The sequence below is a fragment of the Bos mutus genome, chromosome 5 (assembly GCF_027580195.1).
Source record: "Bos mutus isolate GX-2022 chromosome 5, NWIPB_WYAK_1.1, whole genome shotgun sequence".
Classification (NCBI taxonomy): Eukaryota; Metazoa; Chordata; class Mammalia; order Artiodactyla; family Bovidae; genus Bos; species Bos mutus.
Genome location: NC_091621.1, coordinates 53,098,924 through 53,117,574, shown reverse-complemented (window position 1 = coordinate 53,117,574; position 18,651 = coordinate 53,098,924). Strand labels below are relative to the sequence as shown.

The 18,651-nt window shown below is 39.0% G+C and overlaps 1 protein-coding gene across 6 annotated transcripts in view; it reads right to left on the bottom strand.

Moving 5' to 3' along the window:
- Nucleotides 1-18,651, bottom strand: part of POC1B (POC1 centriolar protein B) — a 105,243-nt gene that overhangs the window by 39,559 nt on the left and 47,033 nt on the right. For 5 of the 6 annotated variants that reach the window (XM_005906327.2, XM_070370938.1, XM_070370936.1 and 2 more), the window contains 5 exons: nucleotides 17,969-18,076; nucleotides 17,727-17,842; nucleotides 16,457-16,590; nucleotides 13,741-13,809; nucleotides 12,973-13,125 (listed from right to left, as the gene is read on the bottom strand). In XM_005906327.2, coding sequence (XP_005906389.1) covers nucleotides 12,973-13,125; nucleotides 13,741-13,809; nucleotides 16,457-16,590; nucleotides 17,727-17,842; nucleotides 17,969-18,076 — 580 coding nt within the window. Of the gene's footprint in view, nucleotides 1-11,889; nucleotides 12,277-12,972; nucleotides 13,126-13,740; nucleotides 13,810-16,456; nucleotides 16,591-17,726; nucleotides 17,843-17,968; nucleotides 18,077-18,651 lie in introns of those variants that run through there. The other variant, XM_070370937.1, reaches the window with a different exon arrangement.

Sequence of the window (18,651 nt, the reverse complement as noted above, 5' to 3'; positions counted from 1 at the left end):
GTATCGTGCTACAAGTTGCTGCCACATTGATTAAGTGAAGCAGGAAAGTCTCACTAAGTAAAAGTTTATAGTCTTTTCCACAAAGAAAATATGCTGAGACAGTGACACTTACAGTTAAGTTCTTTGCAAGCTAATCTCTGTGAATATTAACAGCACCTTCTAGCTCTTCATTTTTATTAAAGGAAATAACACTTCAATAACTACAGTTGCCTTGAAATAGGAATCAGCTGCCTCATGAGAGGCTGAGTTTTCCATCATCGTGCAAGGAATTCATGCATGATGGAGGTTTAATACAGGTGCCCTCACAGATTCCATCCCATGCCAAGGTTCTGGACAGTGAGGCGTTCATGAGCTAAAAAATTCTGAAGAGCAAGAAGCATGTCCATCCTGTCCATTGTTGCATAATCTAAAGCTACTATGATGTCCAGTATTTGTTAACAGGATGAAATCAAATTTCGATTCTACTGAAGCACTGCATGAAAATAGTTAAAGGTACAGAATGGAACCAGAGTGACTGGTTGCAGTTCTCATGTTGCTGCTTGCTAGCTCTAAGATTTAACTTTCATGGACCTCAATTTCGCATGGAATAGAAATGGTGCTTACTTTATAGTTTTTAGGAAGACTTAATGGGAGAGGGTGATGGCACCCCACTCCAGTACTCTTGTCTGGGGAATCCCATGGACGGAGGAGCCTGGTGGGCTGCAGCCCATGGGGTCACAAAGAGTCAGACATGACTGAGCGACTTCCCTTTCACTTTTCACTTTCATGCATTGGAGAAGGAAATGGCAACCCACTCCAGTGTTCTTGCCTGGAGAATCCCAGGGACAGGGGAGCCTGGTGGGCTGCCATCTATGGGGTCACACAGAGTCAGACACGACTGAAGTGACAGCCCAGCAGCAGCAGCTGGGAGACAGTAGACGACAGAAGAGCCTGGCGTGCTTCAGTCCATAGGGCTGCAAAGAGTTGGATGCAACTTAGAGACTGAACACCACCACTACCAACCCTTCTTATAATATCCTGCAACTCTCCAAGAATAGCTATTTTGAAGCCTTTCTGTCTCCAAGATCTACCATCATCCTTTAGAATGGCTCTATGTCTTCCCATCAAAATGTGCAAAAATGTGGGGAAGAAAAGTGTCAGGCACACACTAAGTTCCTCCTTCAAGGAGGAAAGTTTGGTTTCGTCTGGGGGTTTGGACCATGTAGCCCAGCTCGTGACAGTCTGAAAAAGACGAAGTCGGCGTGAATTAGTGACGTGCCATTGCACAATGTGGACAGGGTTAAAATACCTTGTATTAAAAATGAGCTTCTTTCCCACCAAGAAAAGAAAGTTGTTCTTATGTTTTAATTAAGACAGTGTGCCCAGGCCAGGAACATTAACAAAGGCTCTGCAGTTAGATGAGCAGAAAGGACAGAGGAGGGGTCTGACACAGTGAAGAAGATTTTATGCTTTCTGCCTTCTTTCATGTGACCTTCATCTCTCATTTATTCTAAAAGCAATCTGGCCATCACCCTCTCTATCTGTGTAAGAATTAGTAATTTTTATGTGTAGTCACAGCTGGTACCCAAGGTCTAAGACTCCGTAAGATTCCACACCTTCAAACAAGTGGTGCCTTTAAAAAGACTGGCAAATGGATGACTTTTGTAAATTGCAAATAATTTCACTCAGAAGATTGAGATTATGTGATTCAAATCAGCCTAATAGAAAACATAATAAAATACAGATCACAGGAATACGGTGTTGCTTCAAACTCAGAAATGAAACCCTTCTGTTACTAAAAAAAGAGGAAGCTGGGGAAATTAGATCATTTAGATGCTATTTATTTCACATTTTCTAATAATATATTTTCATTCTTTTAATTAGGAATTTTGACCTCAAAAAAAGGGGGTTACTTGTTTTCAGTTATTTCCAAAGTAACATATTACTTTGCCTAAAGCTTTGAAAAAAAAAGTTTAATCCATCAAAGTTAGTATTTCAAAGTAAAATTTGCTTATCTTAAATAATACACAGTACAACTTCTATTCTGACTCACACTATTCTAAGTGACATTTAAAAATTAACAGCCTTTTAGCTATGAGAGATTCATAGACATTAGTTTGAAGTCTTTAAAAAATAATTTGATATTTAACAATTATTTATTCATAATGTTAAAGATGTTCTCTGTCCAGAAAACTTTATACCCTTGCTTTACTTTAAGAGATTTTACGGGAAAAAAATGAACAGTTGGTTGTTCTTATGCAGAATCCTATATCACAAAGTCTCTGGCATTGTATGTCACAAAATCTGAATTTTGACAAATGTAAGCCATACTGTATACTTAGTTTAAGCAGGTAATAAATGCAAAGTGCTCAGGTAGTAACTGATATTTAGTAAATGTTCAATACTCACTGGGCATCTAGCAAGAATGAAGCCTTTTGTTAAATATAAAAAATAAAAACAAATTGGAGTTGTAAGAATATCTTTTTGTACAATCTATATACTCTCTCAGGAAATGGCTCTCGTTGCTGTCCTATATACAAGCCATACTTAAGAGTGTTAAATCATAATTACTTGTAACACTTAGGGAAACAGAACATTAGTTCCCCCAATCATCTTCCATAACTAAGAAAAGGGAAAGAAATGGATAATGACTATGAATTGGTCTCTGATCTGCTAGTATTAGAAACTGAATTATGTATCCAGACATTCACTTTCTCAGAAGTGCCATTTTCAAAAATTTTCTTGGTAAATAAATGATGGATGACAATCGCTACTGAAACTTTATTTCAGTCCATTTAGTAAATATGTATAAGTACGTACAGGCTTCCCAGGTGGCTTAGTGGTAAAGCATCCACCTGCCAAGCGAGAGACATGGGTTTGATCCCTGGGTTGGGAAGACTTCCTGGAGAAGGAAATGGCAACCCACTCCAGTGTTCTTGCCTGGGAAATCCCATGGACAGAAGAGCCTGGCGGGCTACAGACCACAGGGTCACAAAAAAGTCGGACATGACTTTGAGACTAAACAAGAGCAACAAGTATTTACAGAAAATTTAAACTATACACAAAGGTTGACTTTCTCAAGGCAACAAACATAATCATTCAGTCCCAATGTTCAAGATTCTGCACCAAGTAACTGAGCTGTAACTCCAAGATGAAAAGCCAGTTTTTAATAGATTTTTAAGTGTCTACGTGAAAAATATGGGTATAGAATGGTTCTGCATGGCCTGGGTCATCCTGACCTAGCCATACAAAGCAACCCAGCTAGTTTTACTGCTTTCTGGCTGGATTGCCAGAGCAAAGCTACTGAGAGAACTTGTTGACATCTTAAAGAAAGTCTAAGCACTCTTAAGTGGGCTACGGGCTAAGAGTAAATCACAGAGAAAATGGCTTGAGTCCCCAGAGCCGAGGCAGTGTGATATCACGGAAGTATCACTAGATTAAGGGTAAGGAGAACTGGGCTCAGCCTGCAGCTCTGTCACCTACCACTCTGGAAAGGCAGGTGGCTGAATGGATAAAAGGACAGCAGCAATGCTGCTGATCAGGCCCAGCCAAGCTACAGAAATACCAGAATGAAAAACACCAAGAGTCCATAAGATCAGCATGGGTGAAACAAGGAAACTCAAGTTAAAATATATTTCACATATACTTGATGTGAATACATTTGATCACAGGGGATCAACAAATGCATCTATAATTGTAGAAACTGAAACAAAATGTGATAAACCAGAAATTATAATATATTCTTTCAAAAAAATAAAAGTGGGAGAACCAAGATGGTGGAAAAGTAGGTGGATGTGGAATACATCTCTGTACATAGATGGATCAGGAGTACATCTAGAAATACATCAGTTCTCACAGAACACTGGCTGAATACTAGGAGTCCTTGGCCACAGGAAAGGACCATACAGATCTGTGTGTGACTGGGTAGGATGGAAGGAAGGGGGAGGAGAGCACACAGGACCAGACCTGCCTCTAGGGGTCGGGGAGCTGAAGCAGGGGAGAGACTCCTGCTATTGGTTCTGGGTTTCTAGGGTTTTTTCCTTTCCTTTTTCTCTGATGTTGTGGTTGTTGTTTTTATTATTAGTATTTATATTCAGGCTTTGGGGATTTTTTTTTTTAACCATACTTTTTACTTCTTTTATATATTTCTACTTCTACTTTGGCTTTCTGCTACACTGTCTTTTTAAAATTTTGTGTTGTTTTTTGTTTTCTTTTTGGGGTTTGTTTGGCTCTTTTTGGATCTTTTTTTTGATGTTGTTTTAATATATACAGATTTTTTTTATATATACTTCTATTTCAAATTTGCTTTTCTGAATTTCTTTTTCTTTTACCATTTTTGTCTTTTTTTCCTTTGCTTTATTCCTCAGTTGGCACTCTGCTTTGGTTCTGCTTTGTTTTGTATTTTAGTTTTGTTTTTAATTGGTGGATTTCATTTTTGCTTTCTTTTGTTTGTCGGGTTGCTCTCTTGTAATTTGCTTTCTGTTTTAGTTTCGTGTGTGTGTGTATGTGTGTTCTTTTGTTTTTGTTTCTGCTTGTCTAATTTTGCTTTTACCATTTGTCTGGAGTTCATTTTTTTTTTTTTTTAAATCCCCTTTATTGCCATGACAAACGGCTTATGGGGTCTTGGTTCACTAACCAGAAGTTGGGCCTTAGCCTCTGGGTGGGAGTGCTGAGTCCAGGACGCTGGACCACAAAAGTACTCCTGATTTCAAGCAGTATTATCAGTGACAACTCCCACAAAAGCCTCCATCCAAATCCAAGACCCAGCACCACTCAACTGTTGGCAGCACCCAGTGCTGGGTGCCTCACCCAAGGAATAAGCAAGACAGGAACACAATCCCAAGCAGCAGCAGGCAGGCTGCCCACAGATACCCCAAAACATATCACCTTACACAGCCCTGCCCACCAACAGGAAAAAACTCACTTCCACTGACCAGAATGCGGGCACAAGCCCCTCCTAACATGAAGCTTACACAAGCCACTGGACCAACCTCACCCACCAGGGGCAGAGACTGGAAGCAAGAACTATGACCCTATAGCCTGAGGACAGGAGACCTCAAACACAATGACACAAAATGAAAAGACAGAGAAATATTGCAGAGTTGAAGGAACAAGGTAAAAACCCACAAGACCTACAGACGATGGGGCTGCAAAAACAAAGAGGAAATAAGCAAACTACCTGAAAAAGAATTCAGAGTAATGATAGTAAACATGACCCAAAAATCTCAAAAGTGGAAAGGAAAAAATGCAAGATTCTTTTAACACATTTGGCAAGGACCTAGAAGAAATAAAGAATAAACAGTAATGAACAACACAATTACTGAAATTAAAAATACTGTGTATGTTAAGTCACTTCAGTCATGTCAGACTCTTTGCAACCCTATGGATTATAGCCCAGCAGGCTCCTCTGTCAATGAGATTTTTCAGGCAAGACTACTGGAGTGGGTTGCCATGCCCTCCTCCAGGGGCTCTTCCCAACCCAAGGACTGAACTCACATCTCTTTTGTCCCTGCATTAGCAAGCAGGTTCTTTCCCACTAATGCCACCTGGGAAGCCCAAAGTACTCTAGAAGAAATTATTAATAGAATAACTGAGGCAGAAGAACAGATAAGTATGTGAGCTGGAAGATAAAATGGTAGAACTAACTACTGAAGAGCAGACTAAAGGAAAAAGAATGAAAAGAATTGAGAATAGTCTCAAGAGACCTCTAGGACAATATTAAACTCACCAACATTTGCATTATAGGGGGCCTAGTTGAAGAAAAGAAAAAGGGTCTGAGAAAATTTTTGAAGTGATTATAAGTGAAAATTTCCCTGAGAGGAAAACAAATAATCAAGTCCAAGAAATGCAGAGTCCCATACAGGATAAACCCAAGAACGGTGACAAGACATATTCATCAAACTAACGAAAATTAACCACATATCCCCATAAGGTTAACAGCTGATCTTTCAGCAGAAACTCTGCAGGCCGGAAAGGAGTGGCAGGATATACTTAAAGTGATAAAAGAAGAGCCCTACACCCAAGATTACTCTTCCCAGCAAGGATCTCATTCAGATTCAATGGAAAATCAAATCTTCACAGATAAGCAAACTTAAAAGAATTCAGCACCACCAAACCAGCTCTATAACAGCTCTATAACAAATGCTAAAGGAACTTCTCTAGACAGGAAACACAAGAGAAAGAAAAGATCTACAAAAACAAACTCCAAACAATGAATGGTAATAGGATCATGGACTTGGTGGCTCAGTGGTAAAGAATTCGTCTGCCAATACATGAGATGCAGGTTTGATCCCTGGGTTGGGTGATCTGCTGGAGGAGGCTATGGCAATCCACTCCAGTATTCCTACCTGGGAAATCCCATGGATGGGAGCCTGGTGGGCTGGGGGTCCCAAATGAATTGGACATGACTTAGTGACTAAACAACAACAACAGTAGGATCATACATGTCAATAATTACCTTAAATGTAAATGGATTAAACAATCCAACCAAAAGACACAGATTGGCTGAATGGATAAAAAAATAAGAACCCTACATATGCTGTCTACAAGAGACCCACTTCAGACCTAGGAACACATACAGACTCAAAGTGATGGGCTGGAAAAAGATATTCCATGCAAACGGAAATCAAAATAAAGCGGGTATAGCAATTCTCATATCAGATAAAATAGACTTTAAAATAAAGACCATTACAAGAGACAAGGAAGGACAGTACATAATAATCAAGGGATCAATCCAAGAAGGAAATATAACAATTATAAACATATATACTCCCAACACAGGAGCATCTCAGTACACAAGGCAAATGCTAACTATAATAGTGGAAACAGTAACACAATAATAGTGGGGGACTTAAACACCCCACTCACACCAATGGACATATCATCCAGAAAGAAAATTAATAAGGAAACAAGTCTTAAGTGACACATTGGAGCAGACAGACCTAACTAGGTCTGTCCAGAGGACATTCCATCCCAAAACTGTAGAATATACTTTTTTCTCAAGTGCACATGGAACATTCTCCAGAATAAATCACATCTTGGGTCACAAATTAAGCCTTGGTAGATTTAAGAAAATTGCACTTTTTCTGACCACAATGCTGTAAGATTAGATATCCATTACAGGAAAAAAAAGAACTGTAAAAGACACATGGAGGCTAAACAGTAAGTTTTTAAGTAGCCAATCAGTGAAGAAATCAAAGAGGAAATAAAAAAATACCTAGAAACAAATGACAATGAAAACACAACAACTCAAAACCTATGGGATGCAGTAAAAACAGTGTTAAGAGGGAAGTTCATAGCAATACAAACCTACCTCAAAAATCAAGAAAAATATCAAATCAACAACCTAACCTTACACCTAGAGCAACTAGAAAAAGAAGAACAAAAACTCCAAAGTTAGTAGAAGGACAGAAACACAAAGATCAGAGGAGAAATAAATGAAAGAGACAAATAAAACAAATGCAAAGATCAATAAAACTAAAAGTTCGTCCTTTGAAAAGATAAACATTAAATAAAAAATAAATTGATAAATCTTTAACCAGACTCATCAGGAAAAAAAGATGACTTAATAAAATTAGAAATGAAAATGGAGAAGTTACAACAGACAACCAAAAATACAAAAGACAAGAGACTGCTGCTGCTGCTGCTGCTGCTAAGTCGCTTCAGTCACGTCTGACTCTGTGTGACCCCATAGACAGCAGCCCACCAGGCTCCCCCGTCCCTGGGATTCTCCAGGCAAGAACACTGGAGCGGGTTGCCATTTCCTTCTTCAATGCATGAAAGTGGAAAGTGAAAGTGAAGTCGCTCAGTCATGTCCGACTCCTAGCGACCCCATGGACTGCAGTCTACCAGGCTCCTCTGTCCATGGGATTTTCCAGGCAAGAGTACTGGAGTAGGGTGCCATTGTCTTCTCCGGACAAGAGACTACTATATGCCAATAAAATGGACAACCTGGAAGAAACGGTCAAATTCTTAGAAAAGTAAAACCTTCCAAGACTCAACCAAGAAGAAATAGAAAATATAAACAGACCAATCACAAGTGCTGAAATAGAAACTGTGATAAAAAAAATCTTCCAACAAACAGAAGCCTAGGGCCAAATGTCTTCACAGGCAAATTCTGTCAAATATTAGAGAAGTGCTAAACCTATCCTTCTCAAACTTTTCCAAAAAACTGCAGTGGGAGGAAAACTCCCAAACTCATTCTAAGAAGCCATCATCACCCTGATATCAATACCAAAGATACCACACACACAAAAAATTATGGGCCAATATCTCTGATGAACAACCATCCTCAACAAAATACTAGCAAACAGAATCCAATAACACGTTAAAAGGATCATACACCATGATCAAGTGAGGTTTATCCCAGGGATGCAAGGATTCTTTAACACACACAAATCAATCAATGTGATACACCATATTAACAAATTGAAATATAAAAACCATATGATCATCTCAATAGATGTAGGAAAAGTTCTCAACAAGATTCAATACCCATTTATGATAAAAATTCTCCAGAAAGTAGGCACAGAAGGAACCTACCTCAACAAAATAAAGGGCCATATATGACAAACCCAGAGCAAACATTCTTAATGATGAAAAAGTGAAAGCATTTCTTCTAAGATCAAGAACAAGACAAGGATGCCCACTCTTGCCACTATTATTGAGTATTGTTTTGGAAGTCCTAGCCATGGCAATCAGAGGGAAAAAAAAAAGAAATAAAAGGAACCCAGACTGGAAAAGAAGTAAAACTCCCACTGTTTGCAAATGACATGATACTATACACAGAACACTTTAAAGATGTCACCAGAAAATTACTAGAGCTAATCAATGAAGTTAGTAAAGTCTCAGGATACAAAATTAATACACAGAAACCCCTTGTATTCCTATACATTAACAACAAAAAGTCAGAAAGAGAAATTAAGGAAACAATCCTGAAAAGACACCCTCAGAAGAGGAGAAAATAATTGCAAACAAAGCAAATGACAAAAGATTAATCTCTAAAATAACAGTTATAGCAGCTCAATATCAGAAAAACAACCCAGTCAAAAAACGAGTAGAACACCTAAACAGACATTTCTCCAAAGATGGCCAACAAACACATGAAAAGATGCTCAACATTGCCCATCATTAGAGAAATGCAAATCAAAACTACAATGAGGTATCATCTCATGATGGTCATAATGGGCATCATCAAAAAATCTACAAACAGTAAATGCTAGAGAGGATGTGGAGAAATGGGAACTCTCCTTCAACGTTGATGGGTATGTAAATTGATACAGCCACTATGGAGAGCAGAATGAAGATTCCTTAAAACACTAGGAAGAAAACTACCATATGACCCAGCAATTCTACTACTGGGCATGCTGCTGCTGCTGCTGCCATAATTCAAAAGTCGACCGACTCTGTGTGACCCCAGTGTTCCCACCAGGCTACCCGTATTGGGATTCTCAGGCAAGAACACTGGAGTGGGCTGCCATTTCCATCAACAATGCATGAATCAAAAAAGAAAGGAAGTCACTCAGTCGTGTAAAAAATGGAATATTATTGCAGCCTAAAAAGGCTCCTCCATCCATGGGATTTTCCAGGCAAGAACCTAGAGCCTGTTGCCTTCTCCGACTACTGGGCATACACTGAAAAAAAAAATTCAAAATCACACATTAACCCCAGTGTTCAAAAAATGGTACTGACAATTATTTTCAGGGCAAAAATAGAGATGATGTCCATCAACAGATGAATCAATAAGGAAGCTGTGGTACGTATAAACAATGGAATATTACTCAGCCATAAAAGGAAGGAATTGAGTGAGGTGGATGAACCTAGAGCCTGTTGTACACAGTAAAGTCACTCAGAAAGAGGAAAAACAAATATCATATATTAACATACATAAATGGAATCTAGAAAAATGTTACTGAGGAGCTTATTTTCAGGGCAAAAATAGAGATGCTGACATAGAGAACAGACTGGTGGGTACGGGTGGGGAAGGAGAAGAGGAGGCACATAGGTAAGCGTAGCATTGACATATATATAGTACCATGCACAAAACAGCCAGTGGGAAGTTCAGCTTGGTGCTCTGTCACAACCTAGAGGGGTGGGATGAGGGAAGTAGGAGGGAGGCTGATTCACATTGTTGTATAGCGGAAACCAACACAACATTGTAAAGCAATTATCCTCCAATTAAAAATGTATAAAATTTATTTTAAAAAATGAATACGGATTTCAATGGAATACAATCTGTTGCATAGAATTAAATTCCATGAGCCATCCTCATGTAAATACATAGATGACTACAGTTCATCAAGCATTCGTAGTTGTTTTTAGTGGGAGGTACCCATTTAATCACACTGGTGAAAATGGAACTTCTTACAATCCATTTTGAAGATCTAAAACATATACCACCATGTATTTATACATAGTATGAACTTAATAAATATTGGTAGAGTCTAGGAATATATAATAAAAAAAAGCAAATGATATTACATTCACTTAATGTTCTGACCTGCCTCCTGAGAAATCTATATGCAGGTTAAGAAGCAATAGTTAGAACTGGACATGGAACAACTGACTGGTTCCAGACTGGGAAAGGAGTATGTCAAGGCTGTATATTGTCACCATGCTTGTTTAACTTATAAGAAGAGTACATCATGAGAAATGCTGGACTGGATGAAGCACAAGCTGGAATCAAGACTGCCAGCAGAAATATCAATAACCTCAGATATGCAGATGACACCACCCTTATGGCAGAAAGTGAAGAAGAACTAAACAGCCTCTTGATGAAAGTGAAAGAGGAGAGTGAAAAAGTTGGCTTAAAACTCAACATTCAGAAAACAAAGATCATGGCATCTGGGCCCATCACTTCATGGCAAATAGATGGGAAACAATGGAAACAGTGACAGACTTTATTTTGGGGGGCTCTGAAATCACTGCAGATGGTGACTGCAGCCATGAAATTAAAAGACACTTGCTTCTTAGAAGAAAAGTTATGATCAACCTAGACAGCATATTAAAAAGCAGAGACATTACCTTGCCAACAAAGGTCCGTCTAATCAAAGCTATGGTTTTTCCAGTAGTCATGTACAGATGTAAGCTGCTGCTGCTGCTAAGTTGCTTCAGTCGTGTCTGACTCTGTGCAATCCCATAGACGGCAGCCCACCAGGCTCCCCCGTCCCTGGGATTCTCCAGGCAAGAACATTGGAGTGGGTTGCCATTTCTTTCTCCAATGCATGAAAGTGAAAAGTGAAAGTGAAGTCACTCAGTCGTGTCTGACTCTTAGCGACCCCATGGACTGCAGCCCACCAGGCTCCTCCGTCCATGGGATTTTCCAGGCAAGAGTACTGGAGTGGGGTGCCACTGCCTTCTCTGATGGATGTAAGAGTTGGACTATAAAGAAAGCTGAGTGCCAAAGAATTGATGCTTTTGAACTATGGTGTTGGAGAAGACTCTTGAGAGTCTCTGGACAGCAAGGAGATCCAACCAGTCCATCCTAAAGGAAATCAGTCCTGAATAATCATTGGAAGGACGGATACTGAAGATGAAACTCCAATCCTTTGGCCACCTGATGTGAAGAACTTACTCATTGGTAATGACCCTGATGCTGGAAAAGATTGAAGGCAGGAGGAGAAGGGGACAACAGAGGATGAGATGGTTGGATGGCATCACTGACTCAATGGACATGACTTTGAGTAAACTCTGGGAGTTGCTGATGGACAGGGAGGCCTGGTGTGCTGCAGTCCATGGGGTCACAGAGAGTCGGACACAACTAAGTGACTGAACTGAACTGAATGTTCTTATTTTCAACACATTATCCTAGTATTACATTTTACAATAAATGTTGAAATAATTGATTAAAGAAAAAGTGAGGAAATGATAATACAATAAATGGCACAAAGATGAGGTAAAGCACAATGGTAAATACTTTATTTAGAAGGTCTGGAAAAATGGTTGCAAGTTGAAAAGGACAAAAATCATAGCAAAGAACTGAAAATAAACACTACCACGGAAAAACAAGGAAAGAAATCCCAAAGATGTGGCCAGATTAAACAAAATCTAGAAAACTGTCCAAAGATATTATTGTTTTCTAAAAACTTACACATGAGTGTATACACACACACACACACACAAAAGAAAAAAACCCTGAGACTTACAGAAACAGCTGAGGTAAGAGAAAAGACCAAGACCGACGAAACGTAAGTTAAAGGACTGACAGCGGGTGAGGGACCAGGAACCACGGAAAGGAGTCGAACCACAGCATGAATAATAAGCACGAAGTGGCTGGGAACTGCCATTCAGGAATAATATCTGAAAAATTCAAAACATCTACTCTAAAAACAAAGAAAGATTCTGCCAATGATTGGGGAAAAAAATTCAGATGAACAGACAATAGTGATTCCTGATTTCAGCTCTTGCTGAGAGAAAAAAGAACTTAAGAAGAATCATGCAAAATCGAAAGAAATAGACTAATCCCAGCTAAGTGTCCAGCAAAGACAAATGTACAGCTAAACAGACAATTATATATGTGAAAATATATGTTGGCAAACAGTAAAATGGTCTCAATTACTAGGTGTAATGCCTAAACCTCTTCTTACTGTTCATAAGACTTGCTTCAAGATACCCATTTCAATAATTGCTCTAAAAATTCTTGCCTTTCAGCTGTTCTCTTGACAGCTATCACATGAGTTTTCTAAACACATCTAGAACACCAACTAGCTCAGACTTTACCGTCAGAGGCCTTCGATTTGATTCTTCATTTCCCATTATTATTATCACAGTTTTTAAGTTTTATTTCTAAATCTTCAAGCTGCAAATATGAGGCTTTAGCACTTTATATACTACTCAATTTATAGTTTTATTAGTGAATATAATTGTTTCTTAAAGTGCTGTTGTTTTAAAGGAGGGCTAGGCTTTATATAATTCAGTGTAATTCCAAGCATATAGTTTGCCAATAGTCCCAAAGTGTACACTTACAAATGGCAGGGCAAATCCTCAAGTACTCACCTCAACAGTGTCAATTCTTCCCTCATGGGGATGTGGTGTCCTTGGGTAGATATCGAGAAGATGTGGTGGTGAATCAAAGTGCAGTCTTTTGAGGTTTCTTTTACTAACATCTTTATAATTCAGTTCATCAAAGTTAGTCCTCCATAATAAGACCTATAAAAATTAATCAAGTTGGCAGTTGTTGATTTGCAAGTAGTAGAAGGAAATTTTTAAAAAATGAACATATAAAATATCAAGCATTCAAAATAATTAGGAAGGCTAGATACATTTTTCCACAACACTATATCTCAATACTTTTTAAAAGGGTAATAGGGAGAGATTTCGTATTCTGAATTTTATGTCCACCTTATTCCAGAAATGTGGCTCTGAATGACTTTTGGTCATTTCAAATAAATACAGACGCGTTACAATTTAAATGTACCATACTCAAGAAGTTTAATCAACACTTGAAAAATAAAACACACAGACAATAGATTAGGCAACAATTCAAGTGAAAAGGCCCACACCAATATTAGGCACTCAGTGTTAGTTTTATGTATAAGTATAAAGATGAGCAAAAGAAAACAACTGCTATTTGAGTTCCACAAATGATCAGAACTGGTACCATTTCAGTTATGAGACAGCAGATTCCCTGGCACTAATGAAAACATAAACCCATTCATAATCATCTGAACATAGACAAACTAGCTGGTTGTAAAAATCTTAGCTCAAGTCTCAGATTCCATTTCCCCTAATCAAATCAAAGAGGGAGCAGATAGCTTTACAAACCTGTGCATCTGCACCTCCTGATGTAAACAGCTCTCCACCTTTTGAAAATGAAACAGTGAAGACAGGCCCCTAAGAAATAAATGGAGATAAAAGGAAAAAAAGCATTTGATAACATGTTTCCGTGGCCAAGAAGGCTGTGAGTACTAATTTTTCATCCTAATTTGTGCAGACTATTTATGCAGTAAGTGTGAGGACACATTCAGCTGCTAGCAACCAAGGCAGGCAAAGAGAATCAAAGCATCAACTCAGTTATCTGAAGACATCTATAAACAATACTAACTGAAAAAGAGATACTAATAAAAATGAGAAAATACACTTTTCTTCCCTTTAAAGAAGTTCGTGCATAGGTCAGTGAGTAAGAATTTCTTCTGTTAAGATTTTCTGGCTTTGGAATCTTATTCAACAAATCACTAGCAGAAGCTGAATGATGGGAATGAGGCTGTATGAAGAGAAATCATTCCCTGAACCCCAACATGCTTCACCGAGTTCTCCACGTGGGCAACAGTGAGCCATTTATAGTTCTGAGAGCAGGACACAGATAGGAGAAGAGCTGTGACTGATGACAACTGATACGACGACTGTGAGAATGATGAGCTGGAGTCTGAACGAACGGTTGGAAGCCACTTAGGAAGTTCCTGCAGTTATCAGGGTGGGAGGTAATAGGAAAGCAAGCGTGGTGAGCAATGGCTGCGGTGCTGGACGACACGGCACAGTCACAGCATGACCTCTGGGTCAGTTTTAGTCAAGAAGACTCATTTCTCATCTCAGAAATGCTAGTATACTGTTTGTTTTTTTAATAAGTTGGTAATCTATACAATGGAAACAGTGAGAGACTTTATTTTGGGGGGGCTCCAAAATCAATGCAGATGGTGACTGCAGCCATGAAATTAAAAGACGTTGCTCTTTGGAAGAAAAGCTATGACCAACCTAGACAGCATATTAAAAAGAAGAGACATTACTTTGCCAACAAAGGTCCGTCTAGTTGAGGCTATGGTTTTTCCAGTGGTCATGTATGGATGTGAGAGTTGGACTATAAAGAAAGCTCAGCACCGAAGAATTGATGCTTTTGAACTGTGGTGTTGGAGAAGACTCTTGAGAGTCCGTTGGACTGCAAGGAGATCCAACCAGTCCATTCTAAAGGAGATCAGTCCTGAATATTCACTGGGAAGACTGATGCTGAAGCTGAAACTCCAGTAATTTGGCCACCTGATGCGAAGAGCTGACTCATTTGAAAAGACCCTGATGTTGGGAAAGATTGAGGGCAGGAGGAGAAGGGGATGACAGAGGATGAGAGGGTTGGATGGTATCACTGACTCAATGCACATGAGTTTGAGTAAGCTCTGGGAATTGGTGATGGACAAGGAAACCTGGGGTGTTGCAGTCCATGGGGTCGCAAATAGCCAGACACAACTGAACGAATGAACTGAACTGAATCTATACAAGAAAATCTATGGGGGAAAACCTCTATATCTTTCACGTAGACCAGCCCACAGTCTCAGGTTATTAACACCTCATAAACACCTTCACCTCCAGACTGTGAAGCCAGTCTCCTGGCTTTTCTCCTAAATTATTTTATTTACCTTTTTTTCCAGTATTCAGTCCTTCTTCCATGGATATTTTAATCCATGGCCACTTTTATTGGTTGTTAATCCAGCCCAATTCCATGGGTACACATATATCTGAGCTGGTTAATTGTCTTATTTCTGCTTCCCTCTAACACAGCTGTGAAACAAATGATAAAGCAAGCAGGAAGTCTGGCAGGATACATGAAGGCAGAAAAAGAAAAGTTCTCCCCTAGACCACAAAGCCCATTCTATTTCTGGATATAAATAGCTTATACTTGGTTAAAAGGAAGTACCTAGTACATCTTATTAAAAAAAAAGGAGGGGATGTATTCTAAAAAAATTTAGAGAAGTTTGAACATTTACCCAGAAAGGAAGAATAGTTTTTACACTTGAAAAAGTTTTTCTTTGGTATATTATACATCAGTATGTGCGTGTGTGTGTGAGTGAACAGGCTCAATAAATAGCACCCCACTTCCCCACTGGGTTCCTAAACTAATTAAAAAATAAGACAAAGAAATATTATCTTTCTTACTGATGAGGGCTTGTAAAGAGAATATAGCTTCATCTGTGGGTAAACGGGCTTTTTAGAACTGAAATCCAAAGTGAGTCACACTTGAATACCCCGTCACAGGCAAGACTGGACAAGGGCTGGCCTCCCACAAGAAATACCAGAGGAAAACCATGAGCACAGGCTCCTAGGAGCTGAAGGTGTTAGGCTCGACTTGCAAATTTCTCCTTCTAAACTCACCCATCAGTTTAGTGGAAAGCGAGAGTGAAAGGGTGTGAGAGGGTCCGAGCTGGCGCGTGAGCGGAAAGAGTAGAAGTCAGAAAAACACGGGTCTGTCACCATTTAAGCAGTCAGATCCACACTACATACTGGGGAAGACAGCAGTGGAGGATTAAGTTACCAGCCAGTGAAAGATACATATTGATTTTGACAAGAACTACAATAAATAATACTTTGAAGAGTTGCTTCCAGAGGATGAAAACACAGCCTTGCAAGCAAAAGAAAAAAAAAAATTGTAATAGCAGCAATGTGTAGTACACTTGGAAAAATGTAATAAATTTTTTACATATATAAAGTTTATATTTTAGTTAGTGCCATATACTAAAGTGGATCAGAACTAAAGCAAATATCTTAGGGTTCACACCGTGTGTCCTTGAAGTGTATATATAAGCCTTCCTTCTAAGAGGTCCAGGATCTTCAGCGTACCATCTGAAGAAGCAGTGATGAGATAGTTACCCGAAGGATGGAACGACACACAATTAACTCCACCGCTGTGAACTGATTTGTAGAAAATAAAAGCAAAAAGTTCAGAGAATAATTCGTAATTCTAAAGATGCCCCTTCACCCTACTAGCACCATTAGGTTGAAAGCAAGAATCCATTAGAGGCAATGTCTCCATAGCACCAAAACTCTACACAGCTCACTAAAACAAGTAAGTAGAGTGGCACCAAACAGCTTAAGCTTCCAGTTCATGAGACAGAAAAACTTTACAAAAGAGACTCTGTCATGGAAAGACGATCTTATTAACTACGTAACTATAAAATCTTAGGGTATGTTACCAATATAAACAACCACTGTCTACCACCAGTTCACGTAAGGTATACATCCCAGCCTTAAACTGAATTTAATAACCAATTAGTTGCTTGGGACAAGGGGCGAAGAGTATGGAGATGTCTTTGGAGAAGGGCAGCCTTGCCAGTTTGAGAATTCATTTCTGGACACCATCCTTCCAACAGGAGGCAGTATAACACAGCGATCAAAAGTTTGTTAATCACTGTACTTTGTAAAAAACGTACTTTGTAAACAGAAAGACCTATGTCAGTGGGAGCAAAATTTTAGCAAGTGACATAGGCTCCTTCAGCCTCAATTTCCTTGTCTTTAAAGTGGAGGGAACATACCTCTGAGGGCTGATGTGAGAATTTAGCACAGTGTCTGCTACATTATGTTTATTAAGGGACGGAAATTTGGATTTAATATAAATCTAATACACATTAAGAAATCAGTTCATTTCTCTTTTAACTTCAATAGACAGGCACAGTAGGATGCTGTTTTCTGCCAGTTATAACACCTATTTGTGCTCACGTATCTCTTTCTGAGTCAACTTCTATCCTGGATTCTTTACAAAGCAGATAACCAAAGTCTGAAAATCTTACAGTAACTTTTTTTCTTTTCTTTTCCCTTTTTTCTCCACAGCTCTCGCATCCACCTCCCTTTGCAGGCTGGCACCTATGCCAGCTCCCTTTGCAGGCTGGCACCTACGCCAGCTTCTTGGACCATGCTGCTGATGGTGGCTAACTTTTCTCTAGTCAGTCCATCACATTTAGTAAGAGGGCCAAGCCACACTGAGAAGAATAGCCTCTGCTAGTGTAAGAGAAGCCCGTTGTACAATTCAATTCTGTTATGGAAGTCGTTACCTTGATAATGCTGGAGTAACTTGTTCACTCTTATATCCCAGATTTTCACAGTATGGTCAGAACCTGCTGAAGCTATGCATGTACCATTAGGGTTAAAAGCCACAAAATTTGCAAACCTGGGAGAAAGGAATAAGATGGTCTAATATTTCAATTTCTCTTTAATTTCTTTATTTGAATTGTAATAATTAAATACCTCCTTAGCAAACTAACCTATATAAATGCAAAAAGAGAAATGGACTTACCCTACGAAATCTGAGAAGTTGTTAACACACTGCTTATTTGTGGTATCCCAGATTTTAATAGTTTTATCCTCACTGCATGATACAATTAGTCTGCCATCGGGTGAAAACCTGGAGAGCATAAGAAAGATCATTCTTGTGGAAGGCTCCTAACAATCACAATCAACTCTACCATGACACACAAGTCAGGCTGTATGTATTAAATGATACCACAGCATGCAGCAGAACCATGTTCTGCTACCAACATCTTTCCAACTGAAAATAACACAATGAATGACATTAATAAACCATTAAAAAAGATCACAATATATGATATAGACTAACCAAGTTTCTCTTAACCTTTTATTCTTCTATTTAAATAATTTACTTTTATGGTATCTGTTCTAGGTCTGCACTGCTTCCAAGCCAAATATCTTATGCTTTTTTTTTTTTTTTAAAGTATTCTCTATTTCTGTCATTTTCTGGTGTTATCCATACGACCCAAGAGAGTCTCTATCACTCATCTTACCAACCCTGCAGTGACGCTCTTTGTAAGAGAACGACTGGTATCTTAAGAATTAAAATTGAATGCTATCAGCAATAGAGGCATCAGTGGCTCAGTCAGTAAAGAATCTGCCTGCAATGTGAGAAACCTGGGTTCAACCCCTGGGTCGGGAAGTCCCCCTGGAGAAGGAAATAACAACCGA